This window comes from Dermochelys coriacea, chromosome 1 (assembly GCF_009764565.3).
Source record: "Dermochelys coriacea isolate rDerCor1 chromosome 1, rDerCor1.pri.v4, whole genome shotgun sequence".
Lineage (NCBI taxonomy): Eukaryota > Metazoa > Chordata > Testudines > Dermochelyidae > Dermochelys > Dermochelys coriacea.
Genome location: NC_050068.2, coordinates 326,691,134 through 326,713,831, shown reverse-complemented (window position 1 = coordinate 326,713,831; position 22,698 = coordinate 326,691,134). Strand labels below are relative to the sequence as shown.

The following is a 22,698-nucleotide window of genomic DNA, read 5'->3' as shown; positions in this document are numbered from 1 at the left end:
GTCTTCCCCCAAAATATCCCCCCAAGTCCTATACCCCCTGGGGAAGGCTTGATAAAAAATTCTCACCAGTTGGTACAGGTGAACACAGACCCAAATCGTTGGACCTTAAGAACAATGAAAAAACAATCAGGTTCTTAAAAGAAGAATTTTAATTAAAGAAAAGGTAAAAGAGTCACCTCTGTAAAATCAAGATGGTAAATACCTTACAGGGTAATCAGGTTCAAAATATAGAGAATCCCTCTAGGCAAAACCTTAAGTTACAAAAGGACACAAAAACAGGAATATACCTTCCATCCAGCACAGCTTATTTTACCAGCCATTAAACAAAAGGAAAGCTAATGCATTTCTAGCTAGATTACTTACTAACTAACAGAAGTTCTGAGGCTGCTCCCAGCAAAAGCATCACACAGACAAACAGACCCTTTGTTTCCCCCCTCCAGCTTTGAAAGTATCTTGTCTCCTCATTGGTCATTTTGGTCAGATGCCAGCAAGGTTACCTTAGCTTCTTAACCCTTTGCAGGTGAAAGGTTTTTGCCTCTGGCCAGGAGGGATTTTATAGCACTGTATACAGGAAGGTGGTTACCCTTCCCTTTATTTTTATGACGGTATAGAACATCTTTTTTTGCCTGCACTGAAGACAGTTCAGCCAATAGAGCAATCCAGTTGGCTGAACATTGTGGAGTCTCTTTTGATTTGAGAAGAGATGCAGCATTACATTTAACAAGTGCTCCATTTTCACTAGAGATGGGAAACTTATTTATGCATTACATTTATTTCTTAGCTTTATAAAAATGTACATATCCTGTGGCAGATCATAAACTGATGTAAACTTCAATGGAGCTATGACACATTCTATAAGCTGAGGGTCTGCCCCCATATTTCTCTAAGACCCTAATCCAAAGCCTAGTGAAGTCAATGAGAGTCTTCACTGGGTGCTAGATCAGGCTCTAAGCAAATATACAAACATTTAAATACCCCAATTACATAACAAATCGAACCAATGTCAAAAATCCTCTGCCACCCACTCAGAATGCACCAAACTATCTAGTCCAGCCCTTATGTCAGGCAATATACCATCTCACCCTTACAAGGGATCTCTTTAGGTCAGATCTAATTGGTGGGACAGTGTGGGGAAGGTTATATTGCTGCTGCCCATGGTGTTTTTTCTTTCTCTGTATAAATGCTAGTGTTCTTACTCTGGCAGCTTTCATGAACGGTAAATGCAATGCAGAATATTTATATATGTGTGTAATTATTTTTTGAATGTAGTCAATGAGTCTACTTGTGTGAATAAATGCTCACCAATACGAGGGAGGGTGACACAGTTAAATTCATAGCTTTCCAGAAAACAGAGTTATATATATTTTACCTACCAATAAACAGACCCATGAGAACAATTGCAAACCCAGCAATGGACAATATAGATATATGATCAGTAAATGATAGACTTTGTGTCAAACAAGCCACAGAAAGGTCAGGCTCATATAATTCTCAATGCAATTTACTAACGTTTTATGTGTTTTTTTATGTTTTAATAACTCAAGGGATTTGTGGCTGAAGAACACCTGAGAAATCACACTGGTCCCTTTTGCAATGCGTTCTCTCTCAGCTTCAATTACCTGGTGTACATTTTTTAAATAAGAAAAGTGTAAAACTTTCTACAAAGATCTTTATGCAAAGGACTCTAAGCCCAATGTTGTCTCTGGTGCATTTTTAATGTGATCTGTAACATTTGTCTAAAATGTACAGGGTGACTATTTTTTCTGTGTTGGATTTCTGTGCGGCACTAGATGGCAATATTCCCTCAGCTCCAAAAACAGAATCATGGCAAGAAGAGGGTATAGCACAAGATCAAATTCTGCCTTCATTTACGCTGAGGCAGTTCTGGTTACACCAGTGGGGTTTTATGTGTGATATCAGAATCTGGTCCAAAGAGGTTTCCCTGTTTCTTTATATTCATTCATCTAGCTTCAGATTTTACAACTCTCAGAACATTACTTGAACAAATAGTTTGTAGCAATAAGAGCTGCTGTTTCATTACAAAAGCTTGGTCTCATAATATTTGCACCAAAACCTGCCACTGGACAGGCATGTCTGCATCTAGAATATCACTCTTGCTTTCCTGCTGCATTTTAAATATTGATCTAGAGATGGAATAAGTCACACTCACTCCTTCAGTAGAGCTTTGCCTCATGTCATCTAAACCTGGATCACTTCTTCACTCAGACTTGCTCTCAGTTACACCAGCGTAATCAGAGTTACTCCACTGACTAACATCAGGCAGCTCTGTATTCACACCAGTGTAATTAAGAGCAGACATTTTTTTCTTTTTATATATTTAATTGAATTTTTTTCTCCCCAAGAATAAATGGAGAACAGAAAAAATGTCAAAAGAACAGAAAAAGTAAAGAAAGGGGAAAGAGGAAAGGAAGATGACATCTTGATTTTCATCTGCTATGAATTAATCAAAGGTTCATAAAAAGTTAGACCAAATCTTTTCAAATTTGTCAGAGATCCCTCTGGACTGTATTTCTAGAGATGAACCTTAGCCATGGACTTTGTAGGCAAGGAAGTTGGATGCAGTGTTCACATTTGTCCTTATCTCCATATCTTTATGTAATTAAGATTCTACTTCCCTACGGATCACTTTTTTAGGGTCCAGTCCTGCTCCCATTGGAGTTGCATTTTGTCATTGACCTCAATGTATCTATTAAATACATCAGAGGGATAAATACCAGCGAGGGAGAAGAATTATTTAAGTTAAGCACCAATGTGGACACAAGAACAAATAGCTATAAACTGGCCATCAACAAGTTTAGGCTTGAAATTAGATAAAGGTTTCTAACCATCCAAGGAGTGAAGTTCTGGAACAGCCTTCCAATGGGAGCAGTGTGGGCAACAAACCTAAGTGACTTCAAGACTGATCTTGATAAGTTATGGAGGAGATGATATGATGAGACTGCCTACAATGGCATGTAGCTGATCTACGACTGCTAGCAGCAAATTATCTCCATTATCCCAATGATGGGACATTAGATAGGGAGAGGTCTGAGTTACTACAGAGAATTCTTTACCAGGTATCTGGCAGGTGGGTCTTGCCCACATGCTCAGGGTCTAACTGATCACCATATTTGGGGTTGGGAAGGAATTTTCCCCTGGGTTTGATTGGCAGAGACCCTGGATTGTTGTTGTTTTTTGCCTTCCTCTGCAGCATGGGGCATGGATCATTTGCAGGTTTAAACTAATGCAAATGGAGGATTCTCTGTAACTTGAAGTCTTTAAATCATGATTTGAGGCTTCAGTAACTCAGCCAGAGAGTGTGGGTCTACTACAGAAGTGGGTTGGCAAGGTTCTGTGGCCTGCAATGTGCAGGAGTTCAGACTAGATGATCATGACAGTCCCTTCTGATCTTAAAGTCTATCAGTCTAATGAGAGCTGGCATATTCTTTGTTTCCGGAGGGACACACAATCTGTTAGCATTCATAGGAAGAGGCACAGTCCTGCCCAGAGACCTTACAATATAATGGCCAGTGTGTGGCCTGGATTGTGCAGCAGCACAATAGAGTGTAATGTTCTCTCCTTATTTCCTTGCACTAGTTACCTGGATCACAAGTGGCAGCACAGGGAGGCCTCCATGGGGCTGTTACATCCCCACTACCCTCCTTGTGCAAATAGGTGGGACGTGCCATGCAGTGGGCGAAATCTTGGCTCCTTCCCCACAACATGCCGGTTAGTATCAGTGTGCTTAGGAAAATCGGCTGCACCAAGTACAGGGAGTGGCAGAGTCCTGAGAGTCAGAGTTTGCCTCCAGTCTGCTCCAAGGGAAGGGAAAACTTGCTGCCCCTTGTTGGTGGCTTGTGGCAAAGAACAATCAAGGCCTAAAGTGCTAAGACAAAAAGACAGAGGGTAAGGGGAACAGGGAACAAAGCACAAGTGAAGTGGTCAAGGTGGTAACTGGACATGACTTGGTAACACAATGTCTGATTAAAAAATAAAGCAAACCAAACTGTGTTAAGCTATGTAGGCCCAGATGCTGAACTATGCCTCTCAGGAAACGTAGTCCCAAGAGCGAGGGGTGGGGCAGGGGAGGAAATAGGCAAATATGGCCTTACTGCCCCCACGGAACCTGCCATGAGCTGGTTCAGTTCTCAGCGTAAGCTATAGCAGTCCAAGAGTAATTGAGCCCAAAACACTGTAGACACGTCTCCTGTTCCCACAGCAAATCCATTCCCATCCCCACGCTGCCCAGGGACCCAACCGCATGCTGTCCAGGAAACCCCCTCTCCCCCTGTTTGTGCTGGGGAAACTGGGCTGCTTTCCAGTCCCACTGTGCTGCCAAAGTGGTGTAAAGGGGCCAGAATGCAGCCCAAAATGAGTTGGCCTTCAAGTGGGATTGCATGCAGAAAGAGTTTTGGCTTTGGGTTTTCTGTACACAGAGAGTGGTGTGAAGATGGCTGTGGGGCTAAAGGAGAAATTCATGTCAAGGTGGCACCACTGGTTGGGGTACAACAGGGAAGGAGACTAGGGTGGATACGCAGGGAGGAGCAGAACTATGCAGGGCCTTGAAGGCAAGGACAAGATGCTTAAATTTGGTGTGGTAGAGGAAAGGGAGCCAATGGAAGGATACAAAGAGCAGAATGACATTGTCAGATTGACAGGCAAGGAAGATGACTTTAGCAAGTCCTCTGTCTGGGTTGGAATGGAGGACATGTCTCAGGGAGGCTACAGAGGGGAAGCTTGCTGTAATCAAGAGAGCAGGAGCTGGGCAAAAGATTTAGTTGTAGGAGTAGAAAGGTGGCACCAAGAGCATATCATTTTCAGCTGAGGCTTCAAGAGGCACAATCCATCCCAGAGCCAATGAAGCTCTGGACCATCTTCAACACAGGGCTATATCTATCAGGCACAATTGAGCCTTTAGTATGGTTGGAGAAAGGTTTGGGTTGTGACTTATTTTAAGGGAACTTGTTTTCATGGTCTTATGATAAAAATAATATTTTCCACTTCTATAACCTTTCCAACCAAGGACCCCAACATGCTAACAAACATTAATGAATTAAGTCTCACAGCACTCCTATGAGGCAGTGATGTATCATTCTCCCTATTTAATAGGTGGAGAAACTTGGCATAAAGAAATTGTGACTTGCCTATGGTTACACAGTCAGTCTGTGGCAGAGGCAGGAATGGGGAACCCAGAACTCCCAACTGCCAATCCTCTACTAGGTCACACGTTATTCTGCTAAATACAATGCAAGCTATTTCACAGATGACAAAGAAAAATATTCTTGCTGTGTTAAAATACCCTGTAAAACCACCTATTTAATATTTTACCTGCAAAATATAATTTCTTAATAGAAGAGACTATTTATTTTGTTCCTTGTGGTATAGGACGTTGTTTGACCATGCCATGCATCACCTTATGTACATAGAAACTTTAGAGTTTCTGTACCAGGAATTATACAGCACTTTCTTCCTTATGGCATTTGTATCATTCGCTACTTCAAAGGGACGTTTGTATATTTACAATTCTTATCAGCTCAGGAGGCTAAACAATTATAGCAACAAACAAACAAGTAATGTGCAGCAAGTGCTGTAGCATGAGGTACAGTGGATTGTCACATGGATTTAACCCTGATTCAATGGCCACTGGATTCAGTGGAAAGACTTCGATTGACTTCAGTGTATTTTGGACCAGGCCTTTAGTTGCCTTTAGACAGCTCAGACAAATCAGTCACATATCATGTCACACTCATGACTGACGTGGGAATTCCATCTAGATACTGAACACAGTGTATTGTCAAATATTTTTATTGTGCACTACAGGACCTGTATTTTTTAAAAAAATCTGTATATACTTTTTGAAGATCAAGAACTACAACTCACAAAGTCATTGTTGCCACATCTGTTCTAGTTAAGGTGGATTAATTTTTAAATTTATGTTTCATGAAAACAGTTTAAAAAAAATCTGAAACCAGGACAGAAGCTCCTCCTGAAACATATTTCTCAGTGACATGCCCCTTACATTCATGGTGTTTTAGAAGGAGCATTCTTCCTGGTGTGAGCTTGGGGCTGGGAACCAAGAGCTCCAGCTATGCTGCTGACTTGCTGTGTGGCCTTGGGCGTATCACTTGACCTCTCTGAATGGCTGGTTCAAACACAGCCAGGGTGTAACAGAATCCTTGTTGGTTCCTCGCTGTGAGGATGGGAGAACCTGACCATGCCCAGTTATCTACACTGGGGAGTCCAGCACATGCTCAACTTTCTTACTATTTCCATGGTGGGGGAGGGAGGTGCTCTGCCTTTTGTGGGCTTTCTAAAGTCTCTCCAGATGGGGGATCAAAATGAAAATGACAAACCGCAACACATTCAAGGATAATCCCTCCCTGTAACCCCAGCAAAAGGGGTTGGGGGCAGGGTGAGTCTACAGTGCTGCCAGTGATCCAACACTAATGTAGTGGGTTTTGTGGAAATTAGTCTGGCTGGGCTTCTGAGTCAGGGCTCAGCCTGTTCACCTTACCCTGGGAGTTCACTGTACGCCCCTCAGGGGCAGACTCAAGGTCTTCTAGCTAGGCGTTCCTGCTGCAGCTTCAGGAGTCTCTCCTGAAGTCTGCTGCTTAGGGCAATCTGACTCCTCCCCCACCCCACTGCATTTCTTCCCTTTTAAAGGCCTCCTCCCTATTGTGAATGATCAACAGGACCAGAGATGGGGGGACTATCCCTATCTTCAGGGGCACTCTGGCACCTCCCTCGTCTGTGTGGGGTCTATATACTCCATCACACAGCACCCTTCTGAACCCATTTGGTTGGGCTGTTCCCTTCCACATAATCAAATCAATACTCCCCAGTCCATATTTTTAAATAAAAGGTGAGAGGGGATACAGAGGGAGGAAGAAGCAGGAGGAAAAGAAGGGATGCAGAATCATTTTGAAATCCTTTATGCATCTCTCTCTCTCCTTTTCATATGAAAAGAATTAAGCCATATTTATTTAGATTCATATGAAACACCTAGTGGGGTTTCATTGACATCAGACACACTATGTGAGACACAATCTTACTTTACATATTATTTAGAGCTGATACAAGGAGAAATTTTCAGCTAGATGAGAATCAAATGAAAATGTTGTGTGAGCTCTTGGTGCTGGCTCTCAGAGTAGTAGAAAACAATTGCAGTTTTTAAGAGGAGGGAGATGAAGATAATAATTGATTAAGTAAGTTACCAAAACTGTAATTGTAATAACAATAATAAATATTCCCTGATGGCTATAAATCAAGTTTACAAAAGTCTCTCACTTATTTAGGAGCAGTGGCTACCTACATTTCAATGGACAATTATCACAGCAAGTACAAAATGTCCTCTTCCCTCGGGTAGTCTTAGAAACAGAAAAGTAAACTGACTCAGAGTGTCACGGCAGTGCCTGAAGAGCAGCGAGATGAAATTCAATAAAGACAAGTGCAAAGTACTTCACTTAGGAAGGAAAAATTAAATGCATAACTACAAAATGGGGAATAAGTGTCAAGGTGGTAGGATTGCTGAAAAGGATGTGGGAGTCATAGTGGATCACAAATGGCATATGAGTCAACTATGTGATGCAGCTTCAAAAAAGGCTAGTATTCTGGGGTGTATTACCAGGAATGTTGTATGTAAGACATGGGAGGTATTTGTCTTGCTTGACTCACCCCTGGTGAGCTGTGTTCCCTGTAAGCTGCGCAATTGGGTGGCTACCCAGCAGAGATTCAAGTGCCGCGCAGCTGATTATCAAAGCACACACACATCCAGCCAGCAGCATGTGTTCAGGTGCCCCTCCACCCCCTCTCCACCCACCCACCCCCCGCTGCTTTGCAGCCATGTTGCTCTTGCAGCTGCTCCCAGGACCCTCCTGGTGGCTGTGCAGAGCAGGAGGAAGCAGGTGGGGGGAGGGGGAAAGAGGGTGCTGATGTCAGGGTGTCCCCCTCCCCTGTACTCTGTCTCCACAGAGCAGGGTAAAGGGGTCAGGACTCAGGACTCGCAGCAGCTCTGAGATCTGAACAAGCCCTCAGGTGAGTGAGTGCCTTAAAGAGAGACAGCACACAGTCTCTCAGAGACTTCCCCAGCAGTCAGCACACCATCTCTCTCTCTCTCTCTCTCTCTCTCTCTCTCTCACACACACACACACACACACACACACACACACACACACACACACACACAGAGTCTTTCCCCCTCCCCATGTACCCCATCTCCGCAGAGCGGGGCAGGAGGACATGGTTCAGGAAGAGGAGAGCTTTCAGTGTGTGCCTTAAAGAGACAGCGGACAGGTGTTTCTCAGAAACTTCCCCAGCAGCCAGCACACGCGCACACACACACACACACACACACACACACAAAGTCTCTGTGTCTCTCTCTCACACACACAGAGTCTGTGTGTCTTACACACCATGTCACACACAGACAGTGTGACACACACACTGTCTCCGTGTGTCTCTCTCACACGCACACACAGTCTCTCTGTCACACACACACACTGTCTCTGTGTCTCTCACACACAGTCTGTGTTTCTCTCTCACACACACAGAGTGTGTGACACATATACACACACACTGTCTGTGTCACACACCTCCCAACACTGTTGTTGTTGTTGTTGTTACTTCTTGGTACTTCCTGCAATGTACATATATTCTCTGTAATTTTATTATTTCAAAGTGCTGTTATTTGAGTTTTTTGACTGGTCTATTCATTTCATAATTTTTATTTCGCTCTCCCACTTAAATTTAATTCTTTGAGTAGTGAGTTCTAAAATGTCTTCCTTGTCCTGGCTGGAGTAATTATCCCTACTGGTAATTTCTTAAAAATATATTTTATATCTAAGTTTTTTGTTTCTACTGGTGGCGCACATCCGCACATTACGTTGGTGCACATAACAATATTTAGTCTGAACATGGGTAGAAAAAATTAGAGGGAACATTGCTGGTGAAGCCTCAGCTGAAGTACTGTATCCAGTTCTGGACACCACATTTTAGGAAATTGGACAAATTGGAGAGAGTCCAGAACAGGGCAACAAAAATGATAAAGGGTTTGGAAAATCTGAACTATGAGGAAAGGTTAAAAAAAAACCTGGGATGTTTAGTCTTCAGAAAAGAATACTGACGGGGGGACCTGTTAACAGTTTTCAAATGTGTTAAGGGCTCTTAGAAAAAGGATAGTGCTCAACTGTTCTCCATGTCCACTGAAGGTAGGACAAGAAATAATGGGCTTAATTTACAGCAAGGGAGATTTAAGTTAGATATTAGGAAAAACTTTCTAACTATAGGGCATAGTTAAGCTCTGGAATAGGCTTCCAAGGGAGGTTGTGGAATCCCCAGGATTGGAGGTAAGGGCCGAGGATTTCTTTAACCATTTGTTCTGGTGCAGCCTCCAGATGGTGTTGTATGATGTGTGTCCTCCCCAGGCTTTTGCAGAACACCGTACTGAAGTCTCAGATCATTTGCAAAAACTAGGCCTTCTATTCTAGTGCAAGGGCCCCAGTCAACGGCCTGAGTCCAGACTCTGGGCTAGCAGCTACCTCAGGTCCTAGTTCAGGGCTCGCCAGCCATGGATCTATCAGGAGGACTCCGAGTCTTCCATGACTTGAGAAAATGTACATGATAAATCTTTGTCTCCTTCCTCTTGCTGGCTAGCTTGATTTCTTAATCAAACAGGCCATTTGCCTCAGAGAATGGTAACAGGAGCAACACCCTGTCTCTGGGGTGGAAGGTTTGTAAGTACGCCCTGTGGATGTTCTTGCCTCTGTTGAGCCTGCATGAGGTCCTCCTCTGCGAAAGTGCTCAACTTCCTCAGACGTTCCAGTAATCAGAAGATGTATTGGGTTTCCTCAAGCACATTTCACCTTGCTCCTTCCATCCCTCTAGCAACACATCCAAGATTCCTGGGGCTGGCATTTATAGAGCAGTTCAAAAGAAACCTGTGGAGGGGTGGGGTACCTCTCACATGACAAACAAAAGTGGTGGGAGGAGCCGGTCCCAGTGTCTGTCCCAACAAATCTCTTGAACATCTCTTTTAACATCTTTTTAAATCTTTCCACCAGGCCATCAGTTAATGGATGGTACATTGATGGGCCTTGATTTTAAGTAGCTCAGGTTGCTGCAGTGGGGTTTGTACATGTTTTCTCTCATGCCCAGGGTGCAGCATCTGCCCTAGTTGGTGAGCAGCTGGCGGCAGTGTGCATCCCATCTCCAGCGACCCCTTGGCTGTGAGAAAATTTTCTATCAGTTGTACCACATCCAACAATGACTCAGGGCAATGCCGGAAAACCCACTCTTGGCCCCTCACCAGAAGTATAGAAAAGAATTGCTCTGTGAGGACCAATTCTGCAACTTGAAGCCTGGTGTGTTCCTTGGGGTGAAGCCACCATCAGCAGTCCTCTTCTAAACATTGCATCACCACTTGCAGGAGTGCCTTGGGGTAGGTCTCCAGCCTAAAGCAGTACCTATGTGTCTCTTCGCATATATCCAGATAATCTAAAATAGCTGTCTTCAACTGATGGTAGTCTCTAGCTTGCTCTAGATCAAGGTTATTTTAGGCCGGTTGTGCCTGTCCTGTCAGGTAGGGAGCTAAAACTAATGCCCAGTGCTCTGGAGGCCATTGAGAGGCCAACACTAGCCTTGAAAGGAGCTGAGGAATGCCTCTGGATCATGGTTTGGGCCCATTTTCAGTGCCACAGATAGCAGCGCTCCTCTTGGCATATTGGGCCATGCTAGGCCTTCCTGTTCAGGGAAAAGTGCTTTTAAATTGCAGCAGAAAGATACTCTGGAGTTCTTGCTGGTGGGTCATAATCGCCTTCAGAAGCTGCTGTGGCTGTGTTGGCTGGGCCTGCTGCTGGATCATCTACTGTTGCAACATTTGCTGCTGAAATTGCTGTTGCTGGTTGGCCTGCTGCTGTTGTCATTCTACCATCCACTTACACCAGTGCTTAGGGTCCATATTGACTGATAATCCCTCCCCAAGGACTGGTGTGAAACCTGTTTCTGTCTCAAGGCCTTGTATCAGGCATAGGACATCTTGCCCATATTCTCCACCACTTGTAGTCAGCTGGCTCGCAGCTTGGGCTCAGCCATCATCTCTTTAAAACTCATGCCCTAGGGTCCTTTCTGGAACCCCCACTTCCGAGCAAGCTCACTTTTTCCAGCGGGAATTGGGCTTACTTGCAGGGTCCTTTCTGCTTCTAATTACCTCCTGTTCTTGGCACCGCTCCTCAGGTCCAGCTACAGGGAACTGACAGAAAGTGGACATCAGATCCCTTCTCAGGGCTGCAGTGTCTGTCTGCCCTACTCTAAGAGGGGGCAGGAAGGAAAAGCCAGTCACTGTCTTGGGCTGGACTCTCCTGGCTATTGGACTCGCTAGTGGTCTCCAGCAGCCTCTCTTCTTGGGCAAACTTCCCCACATGGTCTGTGACCCACTTCACCTTTTGAAGCTCCCCTTCTCCAAGTAGAGCATCCTCTACAGGTGTGCCTAATTGGCACTGCCTGAGTGAAGGGACACTTGTTAGGCTAGCTGTCAGTGGGATGGGGGTGTGTCCCATCACAGCAGGGGGCTGATGGGATGATGGGGGGGTCTAATGGAGCAGGTGGGAGTGGAGGGGAGTGTGGGCATCATTATTATCATAGATGTACCATGAGGCTCAGAGAGTGACAAGGCAGAGCTGCTGTGGTTAAGAAATTCCTTTGCTAAGCCAGAGTCTCTTGTTTTCCTGCCACATTGTCCCTGAAGTCAGTGTGAAATATAGCAGAAGAATGACTTTTTGTGTCTTGCTTACGACATTCCTGCTAATACATCCCATAATGATGTTTGCTTTTTGTGCATAGTGTTACACTGTTGACACATATTTAGCTTGTGATCCACTACTATGATGATCCCCAGTTCCCTTTCTGCAGTATTCTTTCCTAGGCAGTCATTTCCCATTTTGTATGTGTGCAACTGATTGTTCCTTCCTAAGCAGAGTACTTTGCATTTGTCCTTATTGAATTTCATCCTATTTACTTCTGACCATTTCTCCAGTTTGTCCAGATCATTTTGAATTTTAATCCTATCCTCCAAGCATTTACAGCCCCTCCCAGCTTGGTATCATCCGCAAACTTTAGAAGTGTATTCTTTATGCCATTATCTAAATCTTTAATGAAGATATTGAACAGAACCGGACCCAGAACCAATCCCTGTGGGACCACACTCGATATGGCCTTCCAGCTTGAACCAGTGATAACTATTCTCTGAGAATGGTTTTCCAACAAGTTATGCACCCACCTTATAGTAGCTCTATCTACATTTCATTTCCCTAGTTTGTTTATGAGAAGGTCATGCAAGACAGTACCAAAAGCCTTACTAAAGTCAAGATATATCACATCTACCGCTTATTCCCCTATCCACAAGGTTTGTTACCCTGTCAAAGAAAGCTACTAGGTTGGTTTGACATGATTTGTTCTGGTCAAATCAATGCTGACTGTTCCTTATCACCTTATTATCTTCTAGGTGTTTGCAAATTGATTGTGGAGAAATCTGATTTATGTAACTGTACACATGAGCACTGATCTATTGTTGGCAAAGGGATCTGTATGGGCATTCAGACAAAGGAAGAACCAAACCAATAGGCTCAAATATATATTTATAGAAGAGAGAAAATAAAGGCAAAAGTTATGATACAGAACATAGAGGGAGTGGGACCTGCTCATGTCATTGCAGAACAGAGGCAAGGGAAAAGCCCTGTGCTCTCATAAGCAATAATGATATATTGAGTGCACACTAAAGGATTTTGTGAGAATGGATATACCAATATAACTATAGTGGCAAAATCCTTCTAGTGTAGACAAGTCCTAAATGACTCTGACACCCCAGAACAGGTGTGAAACACACTGGCAGCACAGGGAAACATGCAATGCTGCACCCAATATTGTCCCTGGTCTATGGAGAGAGAGCACCTCATGCCTCAGAATTATCAAGCCAGCATTGTATTATCTATTCCCCTCCTTCTTTGTCATTCTAAAAGGATTTCAGTTTAAGGGATATTGTATGGTATGTCAGCAAGGAGCCGTCCACTGAAGAGCAAACAGGCTGATGGTGTTTAGAAACTCCCTTAGATACAGCAGAACCTTTGTTTGATTTCTTACTGGACAACATGACAAGGAAGAAAAATTTAGGTGGAGCTGAAGCAGACTGAGGCAAATAAGATCCAGATCTTCTTTCAGTTCACATCCTAGGACTATGGATAGCAGAATTCTAGGGAAGAGGCAGAACATTTTTCTTCTTTTGTTTTTGTTAGGAAGAATATCTGGTAAGAACACTATTTTATTCAATTGCTAAATTTAAATCATTCTTGTCTGTTATAGTTTCTCTTATGGGACCTAAATTATATTTTTGAGATCAGAACTTTTGACAAAAGAATTCAAGGAACAGGTGTTTTGTTACTGGACTGCAGTGAGCCATGGGGCTGCATCTGTGTAACTGTCTGGAGATTTTGGCCCATTGTGATAATTTATATACCATTACAATAATATTATGCTGGATGCTGCGCTCCAGAATAACGTCCAGGATTCAAGATGAGAGTATTGGGGTGGGAAAGCAGGTGAATTTTCAAAAAAGCAAAGTCAGTTCACTTTAGGCAGCTCCAGATTTTGTTCATATTTCATTTGTGGGTTAATTGAATTTAAAAAAGAAATGAATAAAAAAAATTGGAGATTTTAAAATGACATGAACCTGACCTATGCTTGTAGTAAGTTTTAAGAAGACCTTGCCATAAAGACATGTATAGACCCCAGTTCTCCACCACCTTAAACCTTATGTAAATAGTAATGTTTTATACCCTCTTCTGATCTGGTAGCTTTTTAAACACTGATGTAGTCATTACATTAAAAATCAGAGTGGTAGTGTTTTATACCCACTTTGCAGAGATGTAAATGACTGTACCAGGTACAAAGCAATAAGAATCAGGCCAGTAGAATTTAGACTTTTTTTTTAGGTTGATGTTAGTGGTAACTTTAACAGTTGGTGAATTAAAAACCAACCAATCAACCACCAAACCCCCTCAACCACTCCCCCACAAAAGCCAGACCTTGGCATATTAACTTGGCAATATCAGTATTTGGGTTCAGCATGAAAGCATTACAGATACACAAAGAATAGATCTTCTAACAAGCAGCAAAGAAGAATGGATTGCTTATAGCAGAGGTGTCTTAAACTGTTGTCTATGGACCACTAAGCACTGGCTGGTGCTTGCAGAGAGCTGGCTGGTCACACATTGCTGGCTCTCCTCCTTTTTTCTAGTCACTAAATTGCTTTAAAAACAGTGTTGCCAACTCTCATGAGTCTCATGATATTTGGCGTTTTCCCCTGTAAGTCCCAACTGCTTTAATCTGTAGATTGCATGGGTATCTCAGCTTTCAAGAGAGTCAAATTTGAGTGTACCCTAAAGGCTCAGAAATCAGAAGGCAAAGCAAGAGGTCTCAAGATTTTTTTTAAAAGAAATTCATAATTTTTAATAAAAAGAAAAGGAGTACTTGTGGCACTTTAGAGACCAACAAATTTATTTGAGCATAAGCTTTCGTGAGCTACAGCTCACTTCACTGGATGCATTCAGTGAAAAATATAGTGGAGAGATTTATATACATAGAGAACATGAAACAATGGGTGTTACCATACACACTCTAACGAGAGTGATCACTTAAGGTGAGCTATCACCAGCAGGAGAGCGGGGGTGGGGTTGGGGGAAAACCTTTTGTAGTGATAATCAAAGTGGGCCATTTCCAGCAATTTACAAGAAGGTCTGAGGAACAGTGGGGAGTGCGGGGGGGAGAGAGGGGGAAATAAACATGGGGAAATAGTTTTACTTTGTATAATGACCCATCCATTCCCAGTCTTTATTCAAGCGTAAGTTAATTGTATCCAATTTGCAAATTAATTCCAATTCAGCAGTCTCTCATTGGCGTCTGTTTTTGAAGTTTTTTTCTTGAAGAATTGCAACTTTTAGGTCTGTAATTGAGTGACCAAAGAGATTGAAGTGTTCTCCGACTGGTTTTTTAAAACAGTATCCCCAATAATGTCACCGCAAACCTGTTGGCTGAACTTTGTGACTTTGTCCTCACCCATAACTATTTCACATTTGGGGACAATGTATACCTTCAAATCAGCAGCACTGCTATGGGTACCTGCATGGCCCCACAGTATGCCAACATTTTTATGGCTGACTTAGAACAACGCTTCCTCAGCTCTCGTCCCCAATGCCCCTACTCTACTTGCGCTACCTTGATGACATCTTCATCATCTGGACCCATGGAAAAGAAGCCCTTGAGGAATTCCACCATGATTTCAACAATTTACATCCCACTATCAACCTCAGCCTGGAACAGCCCACACAAGAGATCCATTTCCTGGACACTACGGTGCTAATAAGTGATGATCACATAAACACCACTCTATACCGGAAACTTAATGATCGCTATTCCTACCTACATGCCTCCAGCTTTCATCCAGACCACACATCACACGACCAATTGTCTACAGCCAAGCTCTACGTACAACCGCATTTGCTCCAAATCCTCAGACAGAGACAAACACCTAAAAGATCTCTATCAAGCATTCTTACAACTACAGTATCCACCTGCTGAAATGAAGAAACAGATTGACAGAACCAGAAGAGTACCCAGAAGTCACCTACTACAGGACAGGCCCAACAAAGAAAATAACAGAACGCCACTAGCCATCACCTTCAGTCCCCAACTAAAACCTCTCCAGCGTATCATCAAGGATCTACAACCTATCCTGAAGGACGACCCATCACTCTCACAGATCTTGGGAGACAGGCCAATCCTTGCTTATAGACAGCCCCCCAACCTGAAGCAAATACTCACCAGCAACCACACACCACACAACAGAACTACTAACCCAGGTACCTTGCAACAAAGCCCGTTGCCAACTCTGTCCACATATCTATTCAGGGGACACCATCATAGGGCCTAATCACATCAGCCACACTATCAGAGGCTCGTTCACCTGTACATCTACCAATGTGATATATGCCATCATGTGTCAGCAATGCCCCTCTGCCATGTACATTGGTCGAACTGGACAGTCCCTACGTAAAAGAATAAATGGACACAAATCAGACGTCAAGAATTATAACATTCAAAAACCAGTCGGAGAACACTTCAATCTCTTTGGTCACTCGATTACAGACCTAAAAGTTGCAATTCTTCAACAAAAAAACTTCAAAAATAGACTCCAACGAGAGACTGCTGAATTGGAATTAATTTGCAAATTGGATACAATTAACTTAGGCTTGAATAGAGACTGGGAGTGGATGGGTCATTACACAAAGTAAAATTATTTCCCCATGTTTCCCCCCCTCCCCGCACCTCCCACTGTTCCTCAGATGTTCTTGTCAACTGCTGGAAATGGCCCATCTTGATTATCACTACCAAAGGTTTCCCTCCACCCCCCGCCCGCCCCTGCTCTCCTGCTGGTGATAGCTCACCTTAAGTAATCACTCTCATTACAGTGTGTATGGTAACACCCATTGTTTCATGTTCTCTATATATATAAATCTCCCCACTGTATTTTCCACTGAATGCATCCGATGAAGTGAGCTGTAGCTCATGAAAGCTTTTGCTCAAATAAATTTGTTAGTCTCTAAGGTGCCACAAGTACTCCTTTTCTTTTTGCGAATACAGACTAACATGGCTGCTACTCTGAAACCTATAATTTTTAATAAGTCTTGTGATTTTTTGTGTGCCCAAACTCAATGTTTGGAGTTGCCAATGCTAATCATATATTAATTTTTTTCCTAATACTACTATTCTCGATGAGCAATTGTTGTAATTGTCAGAGGGATATTTTGTGCTCCTAAATGGGAAAGCAGGTGGTTCATTGGTTTCTGAATGGGGGGGAGCAGGATCATGAATAAGAAGAGAGTAACCTATCACACACTGTTGCAATTTGGTCTGAAAAATCTGATTAACCCTGATTTAAAAGAATTACGCCTGAATAAACATTTCTTATTCAACTCATGAAAACTGTAAGAGGTTAATATAAATGTAGGAACCCATCTCTCACCTGTCACTGTAGAAAACATAAATACATTTATCTTCACTGACTTTAAAAATACTTTTCCTTAGTAAGTTGTGGTGTGCTTAAAGGAAGTGGACTCAGATACAGTCAGTGTCAGATTTTGTATTAGAACACATGTCACAAAAGCAGTAAAAAGAAAAGGAGTACTTGTGGCAGCTTAGAGACTAACAAATTTATTTGAGTTTAAGCTTTCGTGAGCTACAACTCACAAGTACTCCTTTTCTTTTTGCGAATACAGACTAACATGGCTGTTACTCTGAACCCCAGTCAGTGTTCTCTGCTGGTTCCAACCATTCCAGAGATTTTGCACTAGCCGTTCTGACAGCCTCTATCTTGGCTAACACCAAGGCGTGAACAAGGGACCTCCAGAGCTAAAAGCAGGAGCCTCTACAGCTTGATCCAGATTCTCAAGCCAAGAGCTGTAATAGAGTCTCATCCTCTGTGGATTGGGAAGAGAGGGGGACATGTAACACACTCACTCAGGGGCTGCAGAGCACTATTTAAAGTGTGTGGGGGGGTCATAAATTTCCTCTTCTTCCTTCACCTGAGCCTTCTCTTCCCCTCTTAGGTGCCCTCAACTGCCACCAGCAGGCTGATCTCTGGCCCAGAAGCCCCTACGTCCCACTCTGCCCCCCTCCTCCCCAATCTGAGTGAGTGGCATTGTGACCTGGTGCATGGCATCACACTTTTTTTTTTTTTTTTAATGTTGGCCCAGGTCCTGGCCCTGAACCGATTGCAGTATCTTGCAAGGTGCTAACTACACTGTGGGGGTTGAGATTACATTGAACTTTTCAGGAGCCTCTCAGCACCTTGAAGAACTGGCCCTGCCTTCTCTTCTGTTAATGTATGACAAGATATGTTGGAAAGGGAAGGGGAGTGTCATCCGCTGAGAACAGAATTCACAAAAGAATTCTGAACACCTTTTAGTCACACACGTTTGCTTGTCTGACTTGATTTTTAATCACAGGTTTCAGAGTAGCAGCCGTGTTAGTCTGTATTCGCAAAAAGAAAAGGAGTACTTGTGGCACCTTAGAGACTAACAAATTTATTAGAGCATAAGCTTTCGTGAGCTACAGCTCACTTCATCGGATGCATTTGGTGGAAAAAACAGAGGAGAGATTTATATACACACACACAGAGAACATGAAACAATGGGTTTATCATACACACTGTAAGGAGAGTGATCACTTAAGATAAGCCATCACCAACAGCAGGGGGGGGAAAAGGAGGAAAACCTTCCATGGTGACAAGCAGGTAGGCTAATTCCAGCAGTTAACAAGAATATCAGAGGAACAGTGGGGGGTGGGGTGGGGGGGAGAAATACCATGGGGAAATAGTTTTACTTTGTGTAATGACTCATCCATTCCCAGTCTCTATTCAAGCCTAAGTTAATTGTATCCAGTTTGCAAATTAATTCCAATTCAGCAGTCTCTCGTTGGAGTCTGCTTTTGAAGCTTTTTTGTTGAAGTATAGCCACTCTTAGGTCTGTGATCGAGTGACCAGAGAGATTGAAGTGTTCTCCAACTGGTTTTTGAATGTTATAATTCTTGACGTCTGATTTGTGTCCATTCATTCTTTTACGTAGAGACTGTCCAGTTTGGCCAATGTACATGGCAGAGGGGCATTGCTGGCACATGATGGCATATATCACATTGGTAGATGCGCAGGTGAACGAGCCTCTGATAGTGTGGCTGATGTGATTAGACCCTATGATGGTATCCCCTGAATAGATATGTGGACAGAGTTGGCAACGGGCTTTGTTGCAAGGATAGGTTCCTGGGTTAGTGGTTCTGTTGTGTGGTGTGTGGTTGCTGGTGAGTATTTGCTTCAGATTGGGGGGCTGTCTGTAAGCAAGGACTGGTCTATCTCCCAAGATCTGAGAGAGCGATGGCTCGTCCTTCAGGATAGGTTGTAGATCCTTGATGATGCGTTGGAGAGGTTTTAGTTGGGGGCTGAAGGTGATGGCTAGTGGCGTTCTGTTGTTTTCTTTGTTGGGCCTGTCCTGTAGTAGGTGACTTCTGGGTACTGCAATCTGGGTTCGACAGCAGTGTAACATCACAATTCATATCAGCATGAGAAGGGTATCAGGTCATTTGTGTTCACAGCACGTGGCAAAAGGTGTGTGCTCTGTCCCAGCTAACATTCACAGAGAGGGCATGAAGTGAGCTGTAGCCCATGAAAGCTTATGCTCAAATAAATTCGTTAGTCTCTAAGGTGCCACAAGTCCTCCTGTTCTTTTTGCAGCACAGCTGCGACTCTGAAACCCTTCACAGAAGTGTAATTTTACTTTCCTTTTCAAATTTGCAGGGGCAAAAATGCTGTCACTTAATGGCTTGCCTGCTACAGGCAATGTGACAGAAAATTCTTCAGCTTATGTTTTGGTTCATACATTTAGTGTTACTTTATCACCATCACCTTCTGAAGTGGCATCAGGATATCCTTTAATAATAAACTCAAATCCACTTACAAAAGCTTTTCGAATTGATCCTGGAGCTACACATACTTACAAGGTAAATTTTCAATTCAACTTGGGCAATGTGTTTAGTCTGTAGACTGATGCTTACTCTTTGGATTACTGAGAGCTGATATTGGTACAGTATTTATTCATGTATCATTTAATTGTAAGAGTTGCAAAAGCAGATCAAGGTATCTATTACAGGAAATTCAACTCTTATAGCACACGAATAGCTGATAGTGCTTCCAGGATTTCAATTGGTTTTCAAACACCATATTTGTTCCATGTATCACAGAAGTAATTGTTTTAAAAAATGCTAAGATGAATAAAAGCACCTGGGGCCTGATTCTGATCTTACCTACCCCCGTGTGGATTAGGTAATGTAAAATCAGAATCAGGCCCCCATTGAATCCAACTTGTTGCACTATAACAGAATTTTACTAACTCACCTTAATGGGGAAGATTGTCAACCTTACTTAACAGCTGAATCCAGTTTAATCATCCCTTTGAAGGCTCCCTCAGTACTGAGGAATCCTTGGACTTCATAGAGCTGCCAAAGGGATGGTTTGCCACCCTCCTGGCTGCTGATTCAGATGGCATGTTTGGGGAAAGGAGGTATAGCTTGGGCCCCAGATATCCTCAGTTACTGGCAGGGACTCTGCACAGCAACACAGCTGGAACAGGCTAGAGCAGTTCTCCAGGTTCCTTAACTTACTGGGGGGTGGGGGGGCAGTACAGATCAGCTGCAGGATCTGAGGGACAAGAAGTTAGCTTAAAGCAGAAAGGTGCAGCAATGCCAGATTGAGGCCTGGCTTACCCCTAAAAAATAAATCAACCTAGCTTTATCTCTCAGGGCTGTGAAAAGTTTCACACCCTCTGTGATGTAGTTAGGTCGACCTAACCCCCATGGTAGATGCAGCTAGATCAACAGAAGAATTCTTCCATCACCCTAGCTACCACCTCTCCAAGATTTTTCACACTTGCATCTGGTCACCCCAAAGGGAAAACCCCCCTTCTGTAAATGTATGAAGCATCTATACTGCAGAACCATACCTGTGCTGCTGTAGTGTAGATGTGCCTTAAATCTGTCCCAATGACTCCATTGTGAATTACTAAGTTCTGCAAACTAGTAGGCAAGTGAACAAACATGTTTTAAAAAGCTAGGATGATGGAGCACAAATGTAATTAGCTCATTTACTGGACAAGCGTAGTTAGTGTTAATTATTTATGCTATTGTATAATATTCTAATGAACGTGTAGCACTGTATTTTGTAAAAGTAATGAACTCCTAGTAATGAGATACCCCAGAACTACATTCTACTATTAAGTCTTTGCTGAGATATGGGGAAGGCTGCTTTCATGCATGAATTATGGGGGCTGACAATTAGAACCTTGCTTTGTAAAGCCCATTTCCTCCCATTGCAACAATCCTAAAACTATGATGATAACAATTTTTTGATCCTTTTGGGAATTTCTGAGGAGGCCACAGTCATTGATAAATGAACCCCTTTTACGTGCAGCATTCCTGCTTGATTTCTTTTCCACACTACAGGCTATACTTTTAAAGTCAAAGTAGTTTGCACTATTACCCACCTAGATTTAGGTCAAAGTGCAATCGCACTATGGAGCTTTTAGTGTGCATCAGCAGGTCCCCCGGACAGTGAGTGTGTGGTATGCTAGTGTAGGTTTATACCCCAGCTTCCCCATGTACTGTTTGCACAGACAAGCCCTTTGTTTTAAGGGAATATTCCCATTCAGCAGAGGGCATTTGGAATAACTGAAAACTGTATCAGTTGGCGGAAGCTCCCTTGATGGTGGGTTGATGATACTTGTTCTCTATTTTCACAGCCCTCTGCTGCTGTGGTGCGAGAGCGGGAGGAGAGCATAGGGAGATTCTTACCTACCCTCCACCCACAGAACAAAAGCAGCAGAGCAGGTTCCCCACACATTATGCAGGAACATGCTAGCCCATGCACCAAGTCTCCTGTTTTGAGCAGTGTATAGCTAAGGCTTCCCCTCTCCAGGCCCACAGCTGGCAAGAGCAGATACTCTTAGCAGCAGCAATCGGTAGTTGGAGGTAGAATTGTTCCTGCTCAGAGGTGCAAAAAGTGGTCCAGCTCACCTCCAGATGACATGTTGTATTTCTCCATCGTGCTCTGTAATGACAATCAAACATCTCTTTCCTCTTCATTGGAGAGGCATCTAAAAACAGCAGCATCAAAGCTGAATATGTAGCTTAACACACTGTTCATGAAATCAGTGAAAATGTTTAATTGTCGTGAATTGGAGGTATATTTCTATTAAGCAGGAGCCAATCTGCTTAGAAACATCTAGAATCTCATTTAGACAGTGTGACAGAGTGGCACCCACCTCCCACGAGCGCACCCTGGTTGAGAGTGTGCATACCTGCGGTTTTTTCTCTGCTCACGGCGACCCCTGTCAACCTCTACGCTTGACAAGTGAGGCTTTGGTGACTCAGCTCTCCGGCCAAGTCACACTCTCTCCATGTACAAAACAAGCAAAGCCCTTCCAGGGGATACAGTCCAAAATGTCCTTCAGTCCTCCCTGGACTCAATCTTTAATAGTCCAACAGGGCCTTTTGCAGTACCCCCACAGTTAGTGCATCTTCCTGTAGCCCTGTCTTTAACCAGTCCAACATGGAACCTTTTTATATGTATTTATTCCTATATACAATAATTACAGATTTGATTGCATAGTGTGCTACTAATAATTTGTTACATTTCAGGTTGTTACCACTGGAGATCCTATTCTAGATTATGAAACTATGCCAAACAGCTTTGATTTGCAGATTTATGTCAGTGATACAGCTGGGGCAAGTGACCTTCAAATACTTACTGTCCAAATAACAGATGTTAATGAACCTCCTGTGTTTCGTGGCAATTTGGCAAACCAAAGTAAGAGAACTGCTTGGAAGTAACAAAAGAGACTAATGCTTGAAATTACAACATTGGGAAACTAAACCTTAATCATTAAATGTTATAGATAGAATGCCTAGCAATGCTTATAGTTAAGATTGGCCAAATATTTCCATTCTAGAGGGTCACTGTTGTTGTCACCTGTTTTATGTTTTCATCTGAAATTTAATGATTGATCTTATGCAGGGAGTGACTTCCCTCCTTGAGACTTGCACTAAAAATGG

At 43.1% G+C, this 22,698-nt stretch overlaps 1 protein-coding gene across 2 annotated transcripts in view; it reads left to right on the top strand.

Annotated features, from left to right (window-relative positions):
* Positions 1–13,223: 13,223 nt before the first annotated feature.
* The window catches only part of CDHR3 (cadherin related family member 3), a 72,680-nt gene continuing 63,205 nt past the window's right edge, over positions 13,224–22,698 (top strand). For both annotated transcript variants that reach the window (XM_043497159.1, XM_038373993.2), the window contains exons 1-3: positions 13,224–13,295; positions 19,391–19,593; positions 22,285–22,453. In XM_043497159.1, coding sequence (XP_043353094.1) covers positions 13,226–13,295; positions 19,391–19,593; positions 22,285–22,453 — 442 coding nt within the window. In that variant the 5' untranslated portion in view covers positions 13,224–13,225. The remainder of the gene's footprint in view (positions 13,296–19,390; positions 19,594–22,284; positions 22,454–22,698) is intronic.